Raw genomic sequence first — 23,589 nt, forward strand, 5'->3', positions numbered from 1 at the left:
AATCTCATCCATTATTACATTGAATGCAAGATGTTCTTTCTCTTTAACATTGAAATTCATATCCAGTGATCCTTCGGCAATAACATAGAAATAGATTATTTCCTCTACTCAGTCTTTTCATTTGCTCCAATAGCTACTAAAAACTTTCAATTGCTATTTAAATTTTACAATTTTCTTCAAACTTCCCAGTCACCAGCAGACTGGGTTGTTCTTTATCTACAGTGTTATGGCCAGGCGAGGAGGGGTCGAATGGCTCCCCACTTTTCCCTCTCCTTGTTTGAACGCAACAGGTTTTTTTTTGTTTGAAAAGGATACACTTGCCAACTCTGTGATTACTTAACTGTTTATGTGCTGTGATCAAAAAGGAAGCAATCGGACAGGTTTTCTTGAGTTTAACAAAGAGGTCGCACACACACAGACACATACACACTTCAGTAGTCTCAGTGCTTCTGATTTAAAGATGTAGATGCCTGATTTAGTTGTTCTTCTGGAGACGGTAGTGGTGGGCTGATTAATTTTTTAAGAAGTCTCTGTCTGTAACAGGGACATCCCTGGACGATCATGGTCAGCAAACAGGGTTCGACGTTTGCCAGGTGGATTGGAGAGAGAGGGTGACAGGAGAGACCCCACTTGGATCCTCTCTCTCAGCTTCTCAGCTGCTTGTCCTCAGTTCTGTTGAGAAAACTTGTGCTTAAAACACATAGAGAGTTGGCTTGTCATGTGACTTTCCTTTTCCAACTGCCAGGAGGATCCAAATAAGGTAATTGTCCATGTATTCCAAAGGTACCTTGATTAGCGCACGTCTGGAAAGCTATCTTAGCCAGGGTCACATTGCCCAAGTGATTATTCTTAATGGTCCATCTCCAACAGTTGAATAGCTCAGCTGATTGCATTAATGCCTTGTGAATGGGAGAGGAGATGCACGCCCTTCACACTTCCCAGGAAGTCATTGTATTTGGCGGGTTTTGCGGATTATCTGTCTCCACTTCAATTGGGTTGGAATATGGAATTACGGTAATGCAAATTGGGGTAGCCATCTTGGGCTGAGATTTCAACTACAGATTGTGATTCTTCACTCACAAACATAACATTCATGGAATTTTATGAAGAGAATTAAATGTTGTGTTCTTAATTGAACAATGACAGACAGGGAAAGACTTTTTTTCCAGTTCATCCCGCACACCTCACCATTCTACTCAAAAGCAATGTAATCTCCTTGGAGAGGCAGAAAACCACATAAAAACCCAGGACAATTTAGAGAGAAAAAAATCTGAAAACTCTTTTTCCGACCCCCTTAGGCAATTGAAACCATACCAAGAGACCAGTCCGTCCCGGGTTGTCATGCAGTACCTACCTCTTTTATGAAGTGACCTCCAGCAAAAGACAGAAATAGCTCTTACATGGGTCTGGATTTTGAGTGCCTGCATTCACCGTTGAATTAAATGAATCTCCTCATGAACCTGCTGCAATCCTGATGGCAATAATTTCAACTACTTTAAGACAGGCCTAGTAGCACAGGCTAGTTTTGGGATAAATGGCAGGCGGCTATTGCACCTAAAAACTGAATAAAAAACGACTGCTACAGTAAAAAGCTGTTGGAAAATCTCATTAAAAAGGTGTTAGAAAATCAGATTTCTAGTAGTCACAATTCACTTTACAAAATTTAAAAATTAAGCATACTTTTTAAAAAGTACAATAATTTTGATCAGATACATCATATTAAAAAGTGGTAATTAAAAAGTCTGATAAATCGTGCTGCAATGTCATAGATTTTACTTCTTAAGATTTATCAGATTTTTAAAAGGTTTCACGATAAGTGCTGTCAAAAAAAACAATCCATTTTAACTTTTAAAATAACGTGAGCCTCCTCATTAAGTATTTGAATTGAATTGAGAGGAAGCCCCTAATCCCTGAAAATACAGGTGTAAAATTTAAAAGTGTAATTAATTCGTAATTGGTGGACAATTAGCGCAAATTCACGCTGGTTCCTTACTTGCCGTTTGAAGCGGTGAATCCTTGGGAGTAGCGTTGGCTGGGCCACTGCAACTTTTGGATTAGCCCACTATGGTGTGCAGTCTGGAAGTTGAGGAGCTTCTCCAATATCCAATAGCGGTGAATGCTGACTATGTCACTGCTACTGGCAGAGTAAAATCCGACCCAATGTTTCAGAGTCCAGCATTGCATAATAAAAGAATAATTAGATTTGATGTGATTTTAAACGTTTTCACATTCAGCAGCTCAATGGCAGCTAACAAACTTTATCTTACAGATTTACTTGTCCATTAAGGATCTAACTAGCCATTCAATCACAATCTTAGGTCTAAATTCTCATGCTCAAAATGATATATTGTTCCACTTTGCATGGAAGGGAAGGGGCTGGGGTGAATCCTCCCATGTTGGCTACTTCACAGTAACAAAAAAATTCACCGACAACATTCTCCCTGGTTGTGACCATGGTGCATTATTGCTCCACATCCTATATACAGAGTTCAATATGGTTAACTACACCATCCATCTTCAACACTTATCCATCATTGTGCAGCTTATTGGGACTGCTTTTACTTGCTTCCATTTTTATCATTCCAATCATAGCAAAAACATCTCTAGCAATGGCTTTTCCTCCCAACCAATCACTGGCATTTCTGGAGCTCTCTGGGAGCCACCTTGATACTCTCCTGTTCTTCATCTACCTATAACCTTATGGCAACATCATCTGAAAACATAGGGACAAGCTTCCACATTTATGCTATTGACACCTAGCTCTACACCTCCAATAATCTTTCTCGACTCCTCCACTGCAAGCTGTCAGACTGCTTATCCGACATCTGGTCTCGGATGAGTCTTAACTTCATCCAGCTAAACTTTGGAAAGATCAAGGCTTCCTCCCCACCATGAACTCCAACCTGAAGATAGCCCTGGCAAAAGTTCCAATGCTAGTTGTTTGAGTCGCCCTTACCTGGGCTCCATATGGCAGCAAGCACTGGACATTTAAGATAGAAGGGCCAAGATCCATGGCTGCTGCAAGGGAGTGGGATGACATAGTGGGGCACCCACGGTGGGGCACCCACTGCAGCACTAGAAAAGGAAGAAACAGTTTGAAAGGTGCAGAATTGCCCCCCAAAACCCGAAGCTTCAACTTAGTTTAGGATTAGGACTGAGCCAAATCTAAATAGCTTCTGTGTGTCGGGGCTTGATCAGAGTGAGATGTCCCTACTACTTGGCTTCCCCTTAACGTAAGGGTTTCAGCAGGGCTTCTATCGCCACCTCAGAATCTACTACCAACCTTCTCCTCGCTAGTAATAGGTTTGACGGTACTAGCAGCTCGAGACTGATAAATCCAGTGGCTCCCAGGGCTCCGGCTTTCCGCCATCATTTAACTGTGGTGGTTTGTTGAAGGTGAGAGTGACCAAACTCCCTGGGATGGAGGTGGGAGGGAAATTTAGAGCGATGCTGGTACCCGCTCGGATGCTGGGATGCAATGTTGGCTTCTCCACCTAAATTCCCTGGAGTTTTCTCCGCTTCATTGTCCAATATCAGGAATATCCAGAAATTGTATCCATTATCGTGAAGCATAGTTCCAAGCACTAGTCTGCCGCACGCACAAAGTCAGCATACCAACATACCAGCAGTTTGAGTATTGCTACGGGATGTAATGGGTTAAATCCTGAAGAAAAGTTTCATAAACTTGCGGCCCCTATAGGTTAGAAGATTGAAGGGTGAACTAATCTAGCTGATTAAAATCATGAAAGGTGTCAATAGGGGTACCCCATCCACCACCACCTTAAACATCCACTCCCCCCACCACCTTAAACATCCACTCCCTCCACCACCTTAAACATCCACTCCCTCCACCACCGATGCACAGTGGCAGCAGTGTGTGTACCATCTGCAAGATGCACTGCAACAACTCACCAATGGTCCTTTGACAGCACCTCCCAAACCCCTCTACCTCTACCACCTAGAAGGACAAGGGCAGCAGATACATGGGAACACCACCACCTGCAAGTTCCCCTCCAAGCCACACACCATCCTGACTTGGAAATATATCACTGTTCCTTCACTGTCGCTGGGTCAAAATCCTGGAACTCCCTTCCTAACAGCACTGTGGGTGTACCTACACCACATGAACCACAGCGGTTCAAGAAGGCAGCTCACCACCACCTTCTCAAGGACAATCAGGGATAAACAATAAATGCCAGCGGATGAATAAATGCCTGCGAATGAATAAATAATGAAATAAATATATACAGGGAAGCTGCTACCTTTAGTGGAGGATTCAAGAAGAAGAAGGCATGATTCTACAGTTAAAGCCAGGCCATTCAGGAGTGAAACCAAAGCACCTTCCTCACTCAAAGGTAGTGGAAATCTAGACTCTCGTTAAAAAAGGCTGTGGAGGCTGGGGGTCAATTGAAATTTCCAATACTGAGATTGACAAATTTTATTAGGCAAGGACATCAACAGATATGTTTCAAAGGTTGGTGAATGGAGTTAAGATGTAGATCAGTTATGATCTAATAGTCTACTCCTGTTCCTATATCTCTAACCCATCTATAGTACAGTATTCGACAAACTTTCCTGAACTAAACAAACTGCTTAATAAACTCTCATCATACTAGGTATAACTTTGAATAAAATATGAGCGATTATATTGACTTTTTTTTTAAAAAGCCGCAATCTTGATCATATCCTGCTAGGTACCACCATTGATGCCAACAAATTCTTAAAGGAGGGGAGAGAGGTTGGGAGCCGAAGAGGTTTGTAAAGGAACTTCAGAGCTCCCCAGATGGTCGAAGTTATGGCTGCCAATGGTGGAGTGAAGGAAATAGGGGATGCACAAGGGGCCAGAGCTGGAGGAACACAGATTTCCCAGAAAGTTATAGAGCTTGATAAGGTTACAGAGATAGGGAAGAGTGACACCATGGACAGATTGGAAGACCAATATTTTAACACAGATTCACTTCATGATACTGTATTGCTCTGGTAACCGGATACACCACTGACACCTATGATTGCTGGAATTTTCTGGGATATTCATTTGGAACTGTATTAAGACCACGGCCAGAAATTTTCGCTCGGTGGGTGGGCACACGCCCGATCGCTCGAGTATGAAATGACGTGCGTTGACGTCGGTCGAGGGTGCTGACACCAATGCGCAGTTGCGCGATAGTTCAGTTGGCGGGTGCGCGCCAGAGCCAGCAGTGCACCCACTGACAATCAAAAGGTTGGTTAAGGCCACTAAGTAATCAATTAACTTAAAATTTTCACTGCCCGTCTAACCTAACGGTTGGCGGGCAGACAAAAGGCCAAGCGGCCTTTGCATTTTTTTTGGAAACCTCATCCATGGGCTGGATGAGGTTTCCAAAAGCAAATAAAAACAAAATACTACTTTAATTTTTCATTAATAACATGTCCCTGCTCATGTGACAGAGTCACATGAGGGGACATGTTTTATTACATTTTTATTTTCCTTATTTTTTTTTTAAATCCCTTCATCTCCCTGAGGCAGCTCTGTGCCTCAGGGAGATTATCGGCAGAATTTTGCCGTTGGTGAGCGGGGGCGGGGCCTGTGGGATGATGTCGGGCGGAACCCCTGATGTCACCACGCCCCATTTAAATTTTCAGGAAGGTGGGGGTGCAGCAAAATCAGCTGCGGGCCCGCCGACCTGTCAATAGCCAATTGAGGCCAGTGACTGGATCAATGATACAATTAAAGGACCTGCCGGTCCAACCTTAAGGTCGCAGGCCAGGAACCCCGGCGGCAAATAGAGAAAACATGAAACCTCATCCAGCGGCGGGATGAAGTGTCATGTAGGGTTTTAAAAAGTTTAATAAACTTATTATGTAAATTATGAACATGTCCCATCTCATGTGACAATGTCACATGAGGGGAACATGTTAGGGATTTTTATTTTTTATTTTTCATATTTTTAAAAGTGTCAGCGATCTACCTGAGGCAGCACTAAGCCGCAGGGAGATGTGTGCTCTTTCGTGCGCATGCGTGAAAGAGCGCACTCTCGCTTTTGGGGAATCCCCCCCGCCCGCACAGGGAGCGCATAGCGCTTCCCGCCGGACGTCACGCTGGGCGGGCCTTAATTGGCCCACCCACGTAAAATGGCGGCGGGGCCCACTTCTCCGGCGGGAAGCGGCTCCCCGCCCGCCGGAGATTGGGTTGGGCCCACCCGCCCGACAGGCATAAAATTCTGCCCTGTGAAGCGCTGGCTCGCGAGCATGTGTGAAGTTCACGCTTGGCCCACTCACCCTCCTCCCCCACCGGACAGGCAGCGCTAAGCGCTGAGCGCTGCCGCTCGTGTTTCACGCCGCTCGGGCTTTAGTTAGCCCGCCAGCGTGAAATTGCGGTCCAGTGCCGATCACAGTCGGCAGTCAGCTTCCCGACTGCCCCCCCTCAGCCCGCCCCCCCCCGAGCCTGTCCGCCAAGGGCAGAATTTTGTCCCACATCTGCATTGACAATATCCTGGTTTATGAGCAATTCAATACCATTAAAACCTAAAGTAAGGTTTTAAGCCAGTTTTGCATTAGAATAAAATTTCTGTCAGGTTTTATCTTTTATCCTTAAAGTGGTGTTTAGCCTGAAATGAAACATCTGGTTTAAACCTGACAAACATTCCACAGCCACATAAATTGTTCACTTATCTCGGGTTCCAGCAGATTCCCAGCTAATTAAAATCATCCTTTACGAATATCCACAATCTGTATTTTCTTATGCATCAAACTAAGTGGTTCAGGCAAGTCCCTTTTCATTTGAGAATAGCTATCAGAATGTAACCTGCTTTGCTGTGCGGTGCTATTATGGGCTGACGTATTGTACACAAAGCTCTCCTTCGAGCAATGCCAGCAGTTTTAATAAATAATTAAACTGTTCTGTCGACTTTTGAATTTCAAATTCCCTGAGCTTGAGAATAGATTGAAGTGGCTGAGAACAGCTGTAAATCATTAATAATCGAACCATGCCCGGTTGGCCCAAACCACAATCTTATAAACATGAACACATTAACTGTAAAATACAAAAAACCCCTTTGTGTTTCACCAAAAGCAGTCAGGTTAACTCTTAGAGCTTCAGTACTGCATTTTTACAGATTTCAAACATTACACATGTTCAGTGACAATTCACAGCATCACAGTTTCTTTACAGTGTAGAGGGAGGCCATTCAGCCCATCGAGTTTGCGCTGGCTGTCTGAAAGAGCATTCCATCTAGCCCCGCTCCCCTGACTCATCCCCGTAAACCTGCACATTCTCTCTTTTCAGGTAGCAATCCAATTTCCTTTGGAATACCTCGATCAAAACTGCCTCCAACCACCCTCTGGGTGAAATAAAAGTTCCTCACATCACATTTACTCCTTTTGCCAATTATTTTGAATCTGTGCCCCCTAGTTCTTGATGTTCTCTTGAGTGGGAACAATCTCTCACCACTTACCCTGGCCATACCCCTCAGGATCTTGAATATCTCTATCAAGTCTCCCCTCAGCCTTCTTTTCTCCAAGGAAAATAGTCCCAACCTCTCTAATCTATCATCATAGCTAAAGTTCTTCATCCCGGGAATCCCGGGATATATGTGCATACTTCTTCAAACATGGCACCCAGAACTGGACGCAGTACTCCAGATGAGGCCTAACTAGTGTCTTATACAAGTTCAACATGACTTCCTTACTCTTGTACTCAATGCCCCTATTAATAAAGCCTAAGATACTACATGCTTTCTTACTTGCTCTCTCAACATGCTTGGCCATCTTTCAATGAAAGATGTACATATGTACATATACACCGAGGTCCCTCTGTTCCTGCACCTCCTTTATAGGCTCTCCCTTTATTTTATACTGTCTCACCATATCTTTCTTGCTAAAATGAATCACTTTACACTTCTCTGCATTGAGCTTCATCTGCCACTTCATCTGAAAAGCAGGGTAGTGCTGTAAAGGAAACTTTCAAAGAGGTGGCATAGCCACAGTGGGCCAAATGGCCTCATCATCTGCCTTAAGATCTTATGATTCTTTGCTTGTTTTGTTGGCAGAGTGCAGCTTGTTTTCAGGAACTTGGAATAGAGCAATTTTCAAAGCAAAGAGTGGTGTTGAATAATCTACCATCATTGTAAATAATAAGTATTCATTACCTAACAAAAAATTTAAACTTTCAAGCCAAGAGACACTGAAAATTCACTTTTAAAGTCCAATTTATCAAGTTTCAATGATTGCACACTCGCCACATGTACACATGTCAACATCAGGCCATTTCTAAGTAAACTACATTGTCTACAAAGGCTACACTTGGCACTATTAGATTCTCGCATTTATTTCCTTTGTTCATATTAGGCCTGAGGTTAGAGGGAGAAAATTGAGAGGAATTGTATTATTTTTACTGCAATAAAGTGTTAGGTGCCAGTGATGAGACGATGCAACACAATTTTCCCAAAGCAGTTTTCATCAGGGTTTCCACACAGATGGAATATGTTTGCTGAGCATTTATTCAAGACTGTTTTCCTTTGATGTGAAAATGATTCCAAACAAAACTCACGGCACCTACAGTGAAAACAAATGGAAGTGTCTGTCGCAGATGCTGACATTAACATTTGAGCATTGCCAGAAAATCCAATATCTCTCAGGTATTTTTTTTCAGCAAAAAACATACTTTATTCATAAAATTGATATAAGTGCATTCCATGACAATTCAAAGTTAGCTTTACATAAAGTGCAAATGGGGTCAGTTGTTTTCAGTACAGTATATGGCACTCTGAGGTACCTCACTATACTTGCACTTACAGCTCATATTTACAATATTCATTCCATGCCAAACATACAGCCCGAGGGGTTTTACACGGTTTCATACCCCTCAGTGTACCTCAGCAGGATGGCCTTCGACAGTGGCCTTTCCCCATTGCACCTCTGCAGCAGCTGCCCCAAGCTTTATTGCACCCCTCAGCGCATAGTCCTAGACCTTGGAATGTGCCATTCCAATGGCTGTCAGGTATTTTCTCACCTTCCTTACACTGAGTCGGGATTTTGCTTTTTATAATAGTGAAAATCGGGGTGATAGACAGCTTCAACCACTCCTAACTTTAAGACCAACTGCTGCAATTAAGAAAGCAAAGCTGCTGTTTGTCATTTTTTAAAAATTCATTCATGTATTATATTATGTGGGTGTCACTGGCTAAGCCAGCATTTATTGCCCATCCCTAAATGCCCTTGAGAAGGTGGTGGTGAGCTGACTTCTTGAACCACTACAGCACATGTGGTGTAGATACACCCACAGTGCTGTTAGGAAGAGAGCTCCAGGATTTTGACTCAGCAAAAGTGAAGGAACGGCGATATATTTCCAAGTCAGCATGTTGAGTGGTTTAGAGGGGAACTTCCAGGTGGTGGTGTTCCCGTGTGTCTGCTGCCCTTGTCCTTCTAGATGGTAGTGGTCGTGGGTTTGGAAGGTGCTGTCTAAGGAGCCTTGGTGAATTCCTGCAGTGCATCTTGTAGATGGTACACACTGCTGCCATTGTGCGTTGGTGGTGGAGGAATGAATGTTTGTGGATGTGGTGCCAATCAAGTGGGCTGCTTTGTCCTGGATGGTGTCAAGCTTTTTGAGTGTTGTTGGAGCTGCACTCATCCAGGCAAGTGGAGAGTATTCCATCACATTCCTGACTGTGCCTTGTAGATGGTGGACAGGCTTTGGGCAGTTAGGAGTTGAGTTACTCGCCACAGGATTCCCAACCTCTGACCTGCTCTTGTAGCCACTGGAGTTTTATAGCTAGTCCAGTTCAGTTTCTGGTCAATGGTAAACAACAGGTTGCTGATAGAGGAAGATTCAGCGATGGTAGTTCCATCAAATGTCAACGGGGGATGGTTAGATTCTCTCTTGAGGCGGGAATGTTACTTGCCACTTGTCAGCCCAAGCCTGGATATTGTCCAGGTCTTGCTGCGTTTGGACATGGACTGCTTCAGTTTCTGAGGAGTCGCAAATGGTGCTGAACATTGTGCAATCATCAGCGAACATCCCCAGTTCTGACCTTATGATGGAAGGAAGGTCATTGATGAAGCAGTTGAAGATGGTTGGGCCGAGGACACTGATCTACATCAGTGGATTTCAGTAAGGAAGAAAATAGAACCAAACTGGCTTGGTTCTAACCAGGCTGGACAGAGACATAGGGCTGGATTTTACGGGCCACAATGTTCCTGCACCCCATCTCTCCCCAACTAAAAAGTCGGATGAGAGCCTGCCCAGAAAAAGCTGGCTGCCCTGCAGCCATTTTCACTGGGCAGGGTTTCAATAGGCTAAGGGCGAGACTACCACCCCAACCCGGAGAGCAAGCCCTGTCTCAGAGAGCTGTAGTCCCAGCAATGCCAGGTTCAAGTGCTGGCCACTGCTGGGACTACAAGCAGTCCCTGAAGAAGAGGAAGTTATGGATGCCGGACTTTAAGTAAGTCCATGGTATTGGCGGAGCTGACTGGCAGGCCCTAGCTAGAAGGGTGAGAGGGGTAGCGAGCTGGGTTTGAGAGGCCAGGGAGGGAGGGTTACAGGGACTATGACCCCGGGGGGAATGCCTCAGATGGGCGCAAGGACCCTCCAAAGGAGGTGCCTCCTCCAGCCCTCCTTATTCGCTGACACCAATTCATTCAGTAAAAACTGCCTGGCTACCTACTTGCCCTGGGCCTCCCCTCCCGCGGGTTATTTGGTGGCGGGGCCGTGATGAGGCACTGAAGTGGCCATAAAATCCAGCCCATTATTTTGAGGATAACAGATTTAGTATTTTTGCCTGCAAAGTTGGTATTTTAAATGGCCAAAAGGAGGTGATTGTATTAACGGGCACATTGCTTGACCGGCTTTATCTCAAAGTGGCATGTTAAACCAGCACATTTACAAAAAAATCATCTACTTCACATGAAATAAAAATAAAATGACAAAGAATCTTATTTGAATGACATTAGTTCTTAAAAAAATAATGGGTTCTGAGTTGTCCAATAATTCCAAGGGAGCGACCTCTGCCTGGACACTTCCCAATCAGATCTGTTTGCTGTGTTCAATTTGGAAGCAATTGGATCAATTTGGCAATTGTTAGGGATCCAGTGCGCTGGATCTCCACCCACTTTATCCATTGCCTTTCGTCCCAGCGAAATAGAGGCAGAGAATGTGGGCCTCAAATTTGTGAGAGCTTCATATAAGTATGACTATGGGATGAGAAAGGAATGCCCTGCGTGCAGTTTGCTGATATTCGTGCATGTGGGACAGTCGGACATATCCACACCCGAGAATGTTTGGTGAAAGTTTGCTGTAAGCATAAGCTCATTTAAAGATCATAGCCAGAAGACTAATTAACCAACTTTAAAGCTCTTTCAACATTACGTTTCTTTCTTTTACATTTCTTTCTCTGCGACTGCTCTGTTTTCGAGGGACCATTATTATTACACTTGCTCTGCTGTTTGCCCTATTGCTGTACAGTTGCATTACTGCCAATAATGATTTTCCCAAAGGAAATTCCCCATCTCCGCTTTACATGGAAGAAATTGAAGTGACAGAGAGGAATGTGCAAGTGCTTTCATCTTCCCATGCACCGCTGGCCTTTTCCTGGGTGGTGTGTTTGCAGGAAACTGCCGAAGAAGCCTTGGTGACTTGCTGTGGTGCATTCTGTAAACAGTACACATACCAGTCGGAGTTTGCTAGTGGTGGAAGCAGTATACTTCGAAACTAGTGAAGCATTAAAAAAACAGCACACTGCTCTTCCAGTGAACTTTACACCCGGACCTTACAATCTGTGAGTAATCTGTACCCACGCAGGAACACTGACCCTATCTCAGCCATAAAGATCCACGAGGATCCAGGTTCAATCCTGAGTATGTGCTGTGTTTCCAGATCTCATCTGGAGTAGCAGTATGGGGCACCGCCGTTGGTAGCAACACCCTTGGTTACAGAGGGGATGGTCAGTCATAACTCCTGATCTTGATCACCACATCATAAGCCGCCCTGTGGTGCTGCTGTGATTGTTATGGTACCTGCACAGTCAGGGTCTGTGCCCGCCTGCCACAACTGTCAAAACTCACACACGATTAATAGCCACTTCCATGAAGAATCAGAAAGCAACAGTGCTCCAGGGAGCAAGGTAACACCTTCGGGGGGGATTGGAGAAAGAGGAGAAGTTGCAGGGAGAGTAAGTTTTGACAGGCACTGCTGGCTTTGCATTAACATGATATGAATCGAAAATCCTTGCAATTCAGAATGGTTTCCCCTCATGCAGAAGAACTTTATAAATCCCTCACAGGATGAAATCTGGATTTGACACAGAAGGCTGTGTTGGAGTGGGCATGATGGTGGGTTTGCCAGGAGAATCAGGCGGCAGTACCCACCTCCAATTCCTGGGCCAGGATTTTCCCATTGGCGAGCAGGGGGGCGGGGGGGGGCGGGCGGGACCCGTTCGCCGACGTGTAAAATGACGCGCGGTGAAGTCGGGCAGAACTCCCGACGTCACCGCGCCCCATTTAAATTTTCAGGTAGGCGGGGGCTCAGCAGAATCAGCTGTCCCGCCGACATGTCAACGGCCAATTGAGGCCATTGACAGAGTCATTTAAGTAATTATTGGACCTGCCTGTCCGATCATAAGGTTGGCGGGCAGGCCAGGAGCCCTGGTGGGCATTAGAAAAAGCATGAAACCTCGTCCATGGGCGGAATGAGATTTCATGTAGGTTTTAAAACATTTAATTAAACTGTTTTTAAAAGTTATGGACATGTCCCAACTCATGTGACAGCGTCACATGAGGAGACGTCATTTTTTTCTTCTATTTTTAATATTTTCTAATGTACAGTCGATCTCCCTGAGGCAACACTTTGTCTCAGGGAGATGAGGGTGCTCTTTTGTGTGCGTGTGTGCAAGAGCGCACTCACGGCTCAGGGACGTCACGTTGGGCAGGCCTTACTTGGCCCGTCCATATAAAATGGCGGCATGATGCCAATCGGCGGTGCGCCTTTGCGTGCCCACACTTCAGCCTCCCCCCTGACAGGGGAAAGTTCTGCCCCTGGTTTCAGGAAAATTGATATCAAGAATGAGTGGGTTGTCTTAGAGGATAGCTTGGACAGACTGGGCTTGTTTCCACTGGAGTTTAGAAGAGTGAGGGGTGACCTGATTGAAGTGTACAAGATCCTGAACGGTCTTGACAAGGTGGATATTGAAAGGATGTTTCCTCTTGTGGGTGAGTCCAGAACAAGGGGGCACTGTTTGAAAATCAGGGGGCGCCCTTTTTTAGGACAGCGATGAGGAGAATTTGTTTTCTCTCAGAGGGTTGTGCGACTTTGGAATTCTCTGCCTCAGAAGGTGGTGGAGGCGGGGTCAGTGAATATCTTTAAGGTGGAGGTAGATAGATTCTTGTTAGGCGGGGGAATGAAAGGCTATTGGGATAGATGGGAATGTGGATGGTGGAGCAGGCTCGATGGGCTGAATGGCCTGCTTCTGCTGCTATTTCATATGTTTGTATGCTCGTAATTTAGTGGGGGGTCAGCAAGGGCCCGACAAGGATATCCTGCCCGCTGGTGGAGGGAAGTCAATTAGGTTCATCAAAGAGCCACATAAAACCAATTATCCCTGAGCCCACTGAGATTTAATGGTGGCTCAGATATTTAATGGGATGCACACGGGTCTCCCATGCTTCCCAAAGGCTGCCGAGCAAACCCTATGGGGTTTGCCTGTGACCTCATGGGGTGGGGGACACTCAGCATCCAGTAGAGGACCAGGCACCGGGGTCAGGTGGTTGATGAATGCCACCCCGCTGTCGCCCTCACTGGTGACTCTCCCCGCAACCCCCATCCCACTCCACTCACTTGTCTCCGGGGATGCAGCGATGACCCCCCCCTGGTGAAGGCCTCAGAGCATTGCCGGCAGCAGCCACAGCTCCCAGTGGCATTGCTGCCAATGGAGAGCTACTGGCCTCCGAATGGCCGGCAGCTCACGGGGGTGGGATTTCTGCCCGATTGGGGCCTTGGTGGTGCGGAAGACCCGACGCTGCCCAGGCAAGGGCCTGATGACACTTAAATAGCGTTGGGCCGCCCAGACAGAAATTATACAGGGTTCCCACTCAGGGTTCTCCAATCAGTGCTTGGGGGTTGGGGGGGGCGGGGGGGCGGGGGGAGGGGAAGGGACCCCAGTCGCTGAAACTAACTTCCTCTAGAAATTGCTGTCAAGCACTTCCACAATCATCAAATTAAAAAGTATTTCGGAAAAGACAAACTTAACTTGCTCCAAATGCATTCATCTATCACTTGTCAGCAATTATTAACAATTATATTATCACACAGGAAATAAAGCATTGATTTTTTTTTCCCACAATTCCTTTTATTTATTTTCTTTGTTACAGTGTTCTGAAAAAGTATTACATTTAAACCACCAGCTATCAGAGATAACAAACATGGCATCACTTTGTTGGAATGATTTCCTTGGGCATTCATTATACCTTCTTCCAATGCTAGGGTACATAATGGACATCATCACGGATGATGACAGTCTAAGTGTTGATTTGCAGAGCTGTCAGCTGCTAAGTATTAGTCCTGGTTATGACACAATCATTGTCGGGCTACAGTTCAATGAGTATTATGCAGATTGACTCAATATAAGTTCCTTCAGATGTCCTCAACTGTCATTTTGTATTTCCTTTTATTTCTTGAGTTGCAAAGTCTCTGACTGAATCCTTAGATTTTTCAGATGTGCTTTCCGCTCTCAATTAATATATGCCATCAAACATGGTAAGGAATAGAAATAAGTAAAAAAGAAACTTTATTTTGACTTATTTTTTATGGTGCAAAAGACTTTGTGCTGTGATTACTAAGTGTGTGAATTATTAATAGAGATCACAGAATCACAGAATTGTTACTGTTCAGAAAGAGACCATTTGACCATCATGTCTGCCTCGGCCCTCCGAATGAGTAACTCACCCTAGTCTCATTTCCTCGCCTTCTCCCCGCAACCCTGCACATTCTTCCTTTTCAGATAACAGTCTAATTATGTATTCAAGCCTCATGATCTATTCTTGGCTGCGAGCCCAAATATCCATTAGAGTACGAAAACACCTGAGCCCCAGAGAAAAAGGACTTCTTTTTTAACATAGTGGAAAACTATGAATGAATGACTTCTAAAAAGCTTTTTCTAAAACATTCAATCATCACTATAGGGTTGGTTTGATTGGTTCTATACTGTACGTAGTGGGTCAATGGACAAGAAAGTGCCACAGCTTTGCATAGGGTGCATGAGGGGCCATGGGATTGTTTGGAGGGCATGCCTTGGCATGGGAGGATGAGGGGGCCATGGGATTTGGTGGAGGGGCAGTCCTTGGCATGGAGGATCTTTTAAACTTACCTTTTAAAGGGTCCCCTCTGAGGTGCTGTGAACCACAACTCAATCAAAACCTAGCCTGACTCTAACTGAGCCTGCCACGTTGAGAGTGCAGGGTGCAGGCTTTTGATCCCAACCCTTAAAATGCACTCCTGAAGATCGGAAACCCTGGGATTGGTGCTGGGAAGCCAGGGTTCAGGTCCCGGCCACCATTTCTAAAGGGCTGCCAAGTCATCCTGACTTAGTGAAAATCCAGCTCTTCATGTAATGCAGTAGACAGCACTGGGGTAGGAATTGGTATGTGTTATGTCTGGTTTTGATGTAAAATGTATACAAAGCATAATAATTTATTGGGCTAGCTTGTGCCCAATCTGCGCAGATGTTGATCTCATTGCCCAATTCATGGAGGTCATTTATGGCCTCTTAAAGTATGTAAATTAGGCAGTGTTGAAAGACCACACTGGGAAATCATTTGGCCGTAAGCAGTGTAGCGTTGGGCCTGATTTGCTCAGAAGTCCTCAGCAGTCCCTGTGGATGTCAACTGCAGAAAGGTTGGAAAAACAATTTTTTGTGGAACCAGAACTGCTCCCCAGATGGCACACAAGTTGCGATCAGGCCCCTGCCACCTGGTATCCCACTCCAATCACCCCTCGCAGCCTGTACCTGAGGCCAGGTGTCTGTGAGTGAGGTGCCCCACCATTGATTTCTCGGGTGAGCTCTCTGTGGAGGCGTGGCCAGCTCCGGGGCTCATAGGAGCATGTTTAATGAGGAGTGAGAAGCGATTTCCATAACGGCCTCTCGTTTATTCTGTCCACGGGTTGTGCACGGTGTCAGCTGTGGCTCAGTTCATAGCACCCTCGCCTTTGAATCAGAGGGTTGTGGGTTCATGTCCCACTCCCGGAAACCAAGAACTGTGATTGTACTCGAAAGAGTTGCAATCTGTGACTGTTGATAACTCGAAAGAGTTGACTGAGTGTGGGCCTGGAGAGCACACCCGGACTAATTTCTCACCCTTAGAAGAAAGGTTTTTTTAAAAGAAGCAGCCAATAAATCCGGAGAACCTGTACTGAAGGAAACTCTGTGCTGCAGCGTCAACCGGGTAATGCAAACATTAAACCAGGCCTATTTTGTTTGAAACTTACAACTACCGTGAAGCAAATCATGTCATTAACTCACAGTGTAAAATATTATAATGGCAAAATCCTAGACCATTCATAAAGTACTCCCCAGTCATTTTTTTTTAATGCTCATACGACATAGAACATGGTCAGTCTGCCAAGTCTGTCTGAGAAGGCAGCCACATTTAATCACTATTGTGGGCAATCAGTGCTTTTGGAAAGCATTTTGTTACTTTTCTTTGAATTTAAATTACTGTGTGGCAAATTAAAGAGCTGTAATACAAAGGTTTGCAAATTGGATTTTTTTTTAAATTTGGAGTTTATGGAAATCCTGTACTAACCATAAAAGTAGGTTTGAGTGAGTCAGAATAAAACTGGAATGAGTGCATCGTGAGACCTTGTGTTTTAACTGGCCCACATCTCAGGAGCAGCTCAAAGATTGGCTCAATCTGAGGAAACAAAGGACTATTGTTCTTGGAACTCAACAAAGTAATCATTGGGTTCCTTGGGGCCAACAACGTTTACACTGGGTCAAAAACAAAGCTATTTTAATTAATTGAAGGAGAGAAGTGCTGCAAATAGGGAACAGGTGATTCAAATACAAAAGGAGGTGGAAAGGTTGGAGGATTGGGTTTAAAAGTGGCAAATGCCATTTAATGTCTACAGGTCCAGGGGATGGGGAACAAAAATGGGCATGTAAGAGGGACTGTAACTGATTAGAGTATGCAACAGTGTACAGCGGAAATTAAAATGCTTTGTGTATAATTGAGTATGACATTGTGGAGAGACTGCATAAATGTGATTTTAAAATTCTCAGCCTTGTATTCAAATACCTCAATGTTACCGTGTTTTTATAATGATATAAAGGCACCAATCACTCATAAGGGATTGTGTAAATACATTGTGGGTTCATATATTAATAATAGGTGCATGGAAACATTTAGACATAAGTAGAAAGCTTGAAGACATCAGCAGCAGAGCTGTGTGTGCTGTGTTTGGATCACAGGCCAAAATGAGACTGAGACTGGATCACATGACACATTTCCCTTCGAGTGATGTTATGCCGCTATCCCTTAAAGGCATATTACAACACATATCTCACCCTTCCTTATCTCTCTAACCTCCTCCAGCCCTTCAGCCCTCTGACAACTCTATGTTTTTCCACATCGGGTCACTTGTGCATCCCCTATTCCTTAGTTACACCATTGTTGGCTATGCCTTCAGCAGTCTAGGCTCCAAGCTCTGGAACTCCATCCCTCAACCTCTCTGCCTCTCCATGGCCTGGACTTTGCGGCTCCACCACTGGCGGGCATTGTCACGGGCAGGACAGGAAAATTTGGAGAGCTCTCCAACAGCTCTCCTATTTTTCCTGTCCCACCCATGACGATGCTCGTTGGTGTCGGGGCCTGAAAATCCTGCCCTATGTCTCTTATTTCCTCCTGTAAAATCCTTCTTACAACCTCCCTCTTTGATAAAGCTTTTGGTTACTAGTTGTAATCACTCCTTCTTCAGCTCAGTGCCAATTTTTATTTCTCTGGTTATGTTCCTGTAGAGTACCTTGGAATGGTCTACAATGTTAAAGCCAGATAATAAATGCAAGCTGATGTTAACAGTTCATTCAAACTATCAAGATTCAGCACAGTCTATAAGGAAGCCAAACAAGGCAGAGGGAATGTTGAAGCGAGGCAAACAAATGAGATCAAATTTTCATTCTTCCTAGAGAAGTGAACCTTTAGTTACAGAGTTATCACTTTTGTTTGAACTGTTGAGTGCTGCTTTCATAACCGTCTCAAAAACAAAATCACAGAATCACACAGTGCAGAAGAGGCCCTTCTGCACCGACACGTGAGAAACACCTGACCTACCTACCTAATCCCATTTACCAGCACTTGGCCCATAGCCTGAATGTTATGATGTGCCAAGTGCTCATCCAGGTACTTTTTAAAGGATGTGAGGCAACCCGCCTCCACCACCCTCCCAGGCAGCGCATTCCAGACCGTCACCACCCTCTGGGCAAAAAAGTTTTTCCTCACATCCCCCCTAAACCTCCTGCCCCTCATCTTGAACTTATGCCCCTTTGTGACTGACCCTTCAACTAAGGGGAACAGCTGCTCCCTTTCCACCCTGTCCATGCCCCTCATCATCTAGATTGATTGAGGAAAAAGGTTAACTTCAGTGAAGGTACAAAATGAGCAGTAGTGGATTGGCTGCCGTTTTACTGTCTATTGATTTGAAAGGGAAGGGAAATTGGGTGATGGTATTGGGCAGCTATTTTATTCCTTGCCAAATTTGAATTGTAGTCCCATTGTATCTAAACTGGAATTAAGGATTTTTAAAATAAATTCTGAAGTGATTTTTTTTTCTCAAACTATAAATTTATGTTTCTGCAGGGGCCTGATGCCTAAAACACTGGATGGACAAATCACCATGGAGAAAACTCCCAGTTACTTCGTTACCAAGGAGGCAGCTGCCCGAATCTATGCAATGTCCAAGGATGCCAAGCTAATAGTGGTGGTTCGGGACCCTGTCACTCGGGCTATTTCTGACTACACACAAACTCTCTCCAAAAAACCCGATATCCCCAGTTTTGAGAGCTTGGCCTTCAAAAACAGGACTACAGGCCTGATTGACACCTCATGGAGTGCTATTCAGATTGGCATCTATGCCAAGCACCTGGAGAATTGGCTTCTTTATTTCCCCATGGGCCAGATTCTGTTCGTGAGTGGAGAGAGGCTGATCAGTGACCCAGCGGGAGAACTAGGCAAAGTCCAAGACTTTCTGGGTCTGAAGAGGATCATCACTGACAAACATTTCTATTTCAACAAGACCAAGGGCTTCCCCTGCTTGAAGAAGCCAGAGGGCAGCAGCAAGCCTCATTGCCTGGGCAAAACAAAAGGCAGAACCCATCCCAACATTGAGCCAGAGGTGGTTCAGAGGCTGAGAGACTTCTACCGGCCTTTCAACATGAAATTTTACCAAATGACGGGACAGAACTTTGGCTGGGATAACTGAAATACTAAATATGTAAAATATTCCTAATAAGACTATATGGAGTAAAATAATAAGACAAAAAGATATTCTGAGCAAATTTGAGCAGGAATCTGTTGGAAGCAAGACGACTTTATTCTTATGTTCAAATATGCATTTTTCCTGAGTTATTTATTTAAACTATTAGCCACATATTACACAAGGGTATAGAATGAGCAACCTAGCACATTTGCTGTATAGTTCAGTTTTACTTCGAATTATTTAGGAGTTTTCAACAGCTGTTATCTCAAAACATGCAAAAAAACTTGTTATTTTTACAGAGTTGCTAATTCTTTGTACTACCTTCATATTTTATTCACAGATTTCTTTAACTAAGGGTGCTATTTCTGTATTGGTAATTTCTCTTACCTCACTTATGAGTTTCTAAAAGCACACATTTAATAAAGGTTACGGGTATTTATAACACTATCATTTGTAATCAGGACTCACTACTTGCCTGTAAAGACATGGTATAATCATGTTTTTTTAAATAACTTTTTACGTTATCTTTGCCTTTTTTTGTGCGAAGAAAGATAAACTTTTGTCACTGAAGGAGAACAGTTCAGAATTAATTAGGTGCAAAGTGGATTAGGATCAAAAAGGAGCGTGGCGATTGTGATGCGCCATTAACCTGTGTCCGTTGGTTGTGATGCAGGTAGCATTATCATTGCAGTGTGCAGCCAACTCTAAATGCACTGTTGAGTGGCTGCATGCCTGATCAAGGGGCGCAACATCTTAAGAGGTGAGCACAAGTTCTAGCTGGCCTTGTGCTACTTAAAATAAGGCTGTGCCTCTTAAGGGGGAGGCGCATTTTGGCTTGAGAAGGTGCTGCAATTCATTGCAGAAGTGACTTTAATCCGGGAAAGAAAGTGGAATAACATAACATGGTAGACAGCTGGCTCCGAGGTTCTCTGGTACTGCACTAGAGGCCTTGGTGCAGGAGGTAGAGAGGGGGCGAGGCCCTCTAGACAAACTACAAAGGAAATGGGAACAGATAATGGTGTAGATCAATGGCAGGAGCGTAGACCCAAGGAGCTGGATGCAGTGCTGAAATAAGTTCAATGAGCTCACGTGAGTGGTCAAGGTCAGTGAATGTATCTTCCATCAACTGCACCACTGGCTTTTCACCCTGCCTAATGCAACACAATCCCATTATTTAGCTGCCAAAAATCTCCCATCAATCACAGCTCATACCTAAAATTCATAGCTTCACCTCACCCTTGTGCACTTAGCACTGCTGCTAGCCTCACAACCACATCTCACAGCTTGCACACAATGCCATCTATTCAACCATGACAGTCACATCACCCAGACAAATCTCACCGCACCCTCTAACATGCGTGGATGTCTTGCAGGACAAAGTGGCACATGTCGAAAGGAGGAACACCTAACTGCCAAGGCACAGCTTCATGTTCTCAATACTACGGAGGACACAGTGCTTGCCACTATTGGAGCAGACATTACTGAGGCTGTGGCCAGTGGCAGGGCTGGAAGGATTGGTATGTTTCTACCCAATCCTCCTTCTCACATCCCACTTGCCCCTAACTTCTCAATTTCTTCTGATTCCCAGGCTGCAGGTGCTGTAAGGATGCAGCTCTTGCTTTCACCCATGGCAATTCTACTCCTGTGCCTTTCTCCTTTCAGATATCTGAGAACTGTCACCCGACCAGGCAGTAGCCCAGGGCTGTGAAGGGCAGGAACAAGAAGACACTGATAATAATGAAACACGCTTGATTTCATACGTCCACCAGCTGAGCTACTGCACGCACTTTCGAGGGCAGGATGTTCACATGGTGAGATGCGAAGCCTGGGTGGGGGAAAGATTCTCGCAGATGCCAGTGCCCCACGTTCTGCTGCAGATCACTCAGATGGGGACATCGCTGGGATAGTTTACAGAAAAAGGCTGACGGTCATGCACAATCAATGCTCGAAAGAAAGAATTGCACAGAACTTTAAACTCCATGGAATGGTGCAATTATTTCAGTACACTTCTGGGTTCAATTTGTGAGAAAGGACAAATAGCCCTGTCAGTGAAAAGTTATGAGCCTTCATATTTCGCAAAGTAATGCACTGCAACTGCTGTGGTACCTTAAAAAAAAAGTGGCCAGTTTTGACTGATAGTCCAATTGTGAATTGGCTGCATGATTCGCAATTGTTGGAAGTTAGAAATATGAAATAAAACATTAGAAGTACACAGAAGAGGCAGCTCAGTCCTGAGGATCAGTCTGACCAGGAAGACTCACCAATCATTTCCATTTTCAGGTACCTGCTGTACATTTCTAACACTTTCTGATTTCATTGCTTTGTTGCACTTTCTTTGGCACGTTTTGAAGAGGGTAGATATTGCCCAAGAGCTGTTATTTTAAATTGGAATGAAGAGAGCTTCATTCATTCATTCATGTGTGCTTTGCCTGACAGCAGGTCCTTGGCTCAATGTCTGCTTCATCCTGAAGAGAGATATCCATCAGCAAATTATGCCATAGGTTAAATAAAGTGGGAATAGAAATGCTGTTAACTCTTCTGTCCCAACATAGGAATACAAATATCCAGATTATATTGTGAACTGTGGAACAGGCTCATAAAAAAATTGTTTCACACAAAACCCTGGGGTTTGCTGGGAAAATACCTGTGGGTTTGATCCACGTGTCATTATTCATGTCCAAACCATCCCACAATCTGTGACAGGGAAGAGATACACTGTGGGTTGCAAATTGCCACAGATAATTTGTCATGCAAACTGCTGGATAACTAGTGCTACTCCGTGGGTAACCACCCAAAAATGTGAGCTCACCTACACCGTCTCACGCATTTCAATTAATTGTTGCACATGCACATTAATTGTCCATTAAAAGAAAGTTAAGGATGGCATTCAGCAACATAAGGGTCCATTTAATGATGAGATTTATGTTACTGCAATGGCACTGAATCTCTCCAGCTCAGAAAGGGTCAGGTAATTTAAGGTAATTGGCAAAAGAAGCAACGGTGACATGAGGAAGAACCTTTTCACACAGCGAGTGGGTAGGATCTGGAATGCACTGCTTGAGGGTGTGGTGCAGGCAGGTTCAATCAAGACTTTCAAAAGGAAATTGGTTCATTATCTGAAAAGGAAAAATTTGCGGGGACACAGGAAAAGTCAGGGGAGTGACACTCGGTGAACTTCTCATTCAGAGGGCCAGCAGAGACATAATGTACTTGAACACAATCTGTAACCTCATGGCCCGGCATACCCCCACCCTAGCATTACCATCAAGCCAATGGATCAATCCTGGTCCAATGAAGAGTGCAGGATGGCATGCCAAGAGCAGCACCAGACATACCTAAAAATGAGGTGTCAACCTGGTGAAGCTACAATACAGGACTACTTGCATGCCAAACAACATAACCAGCAAGTGATAGACAGAGCTAAGCAATCCCACAACCTACGGATCAGACCTAAGCTCTGCAGTCCTGCCACAGCCAATTGTGAATGGTGGTGGACAATTAAACAACTCACTGGAGGAGGAGACTCCACAAATATCCCCATTCTCAATGATGGAGGAGCCCAGCAAATCAGTGCAAAAGATAAGGCTGAAGCATTTGCTGCAGACTTCAGCCAGAAGTGCCGAGTGGATTAGCCATCTTGGCCTCCTCCAGTGGTTCCCAACATCACAGATGCCAGTCTTTAGCCAATTCGATTCACTCCATGATTTCAAGAAACGGCTGAAGGCACTGGATACTGCAAAGGCTATGGGCCCTGGCAATATTCCAGCAATAGTGCTGAAGACTTGTGCTCCAGAACCTGCTGCGCCCCTAGCCAAGCTGTTCCAGTACAGCTACAACACTGGCATCTACCCAGCTATGTGGAAAATTGCCCAGGTATGTCCTGTACACAAAAAGCAGGAGAAATCCAACCCAGCCAATTACCATCCTAACAGTCTACTGCCCATCATCAGTAAAGTAATGGAAGGGGTCATCAACAGTGCTATCCAGTGGCACTTCCTTAGCAATAACCTGCTCTCTGATGCTCAGTTTTGGTTCCTCCAGGGCCACTCAGCTCCTGACCTCATTACAGCCTTGGTTCATGCATGGACAAAAGAGCTGAACTCCCGAGGTGAGGTGAGAGTGACTGCCCTTGACATCAAGGCCCATTTGATCGG

The 23,589-nt window shown here is 44.7% G+C and overlaps 1 protein-coding gene across 1 annotated transcript in view; it reads left to right on the forward strand.

The window, feature by feature from the left end:
- The window catches only part of LOC144699615 (heparan sulfate glucosamine 3-O-sulfotransferase 3A1-like), a 149,158-nt gene extending 129,276 nt beyond the window's left edge, over positions 1-19,882 (forward strand). Inside the window, exon 2 of the mRNA XM_078570681.1 lies at positions 18,817-19,882. Coding sequence (XP_078426807.1) covers positions 18,817-19,438 — 622 coding nt within the window. The 3' untranslated portion in view covers positions 19,439-19,882. The remainder of the gene's footprint in view (positions 1-18,816) is intronic.
- The last annotated feature ends 3,707 nt before the right edge of the window (positions 19,883-23,589 follow it).

Source organism: Cetorhinus maximus, chromosome 24 (assembly GCF_964194155.1).
Source record: "Cetorhinus maximus chromosome 24, sCetMax3.hap1.1, whole genome shotgun sequence".
In the NCBI taxonomy this organism is placed as follows: Eukaryota; Metazoa; Chordata; class Chondrichthyes; order Lamniformes; family Cetorhinidae; genus Cetorhinus; species Cetorhinus maximus.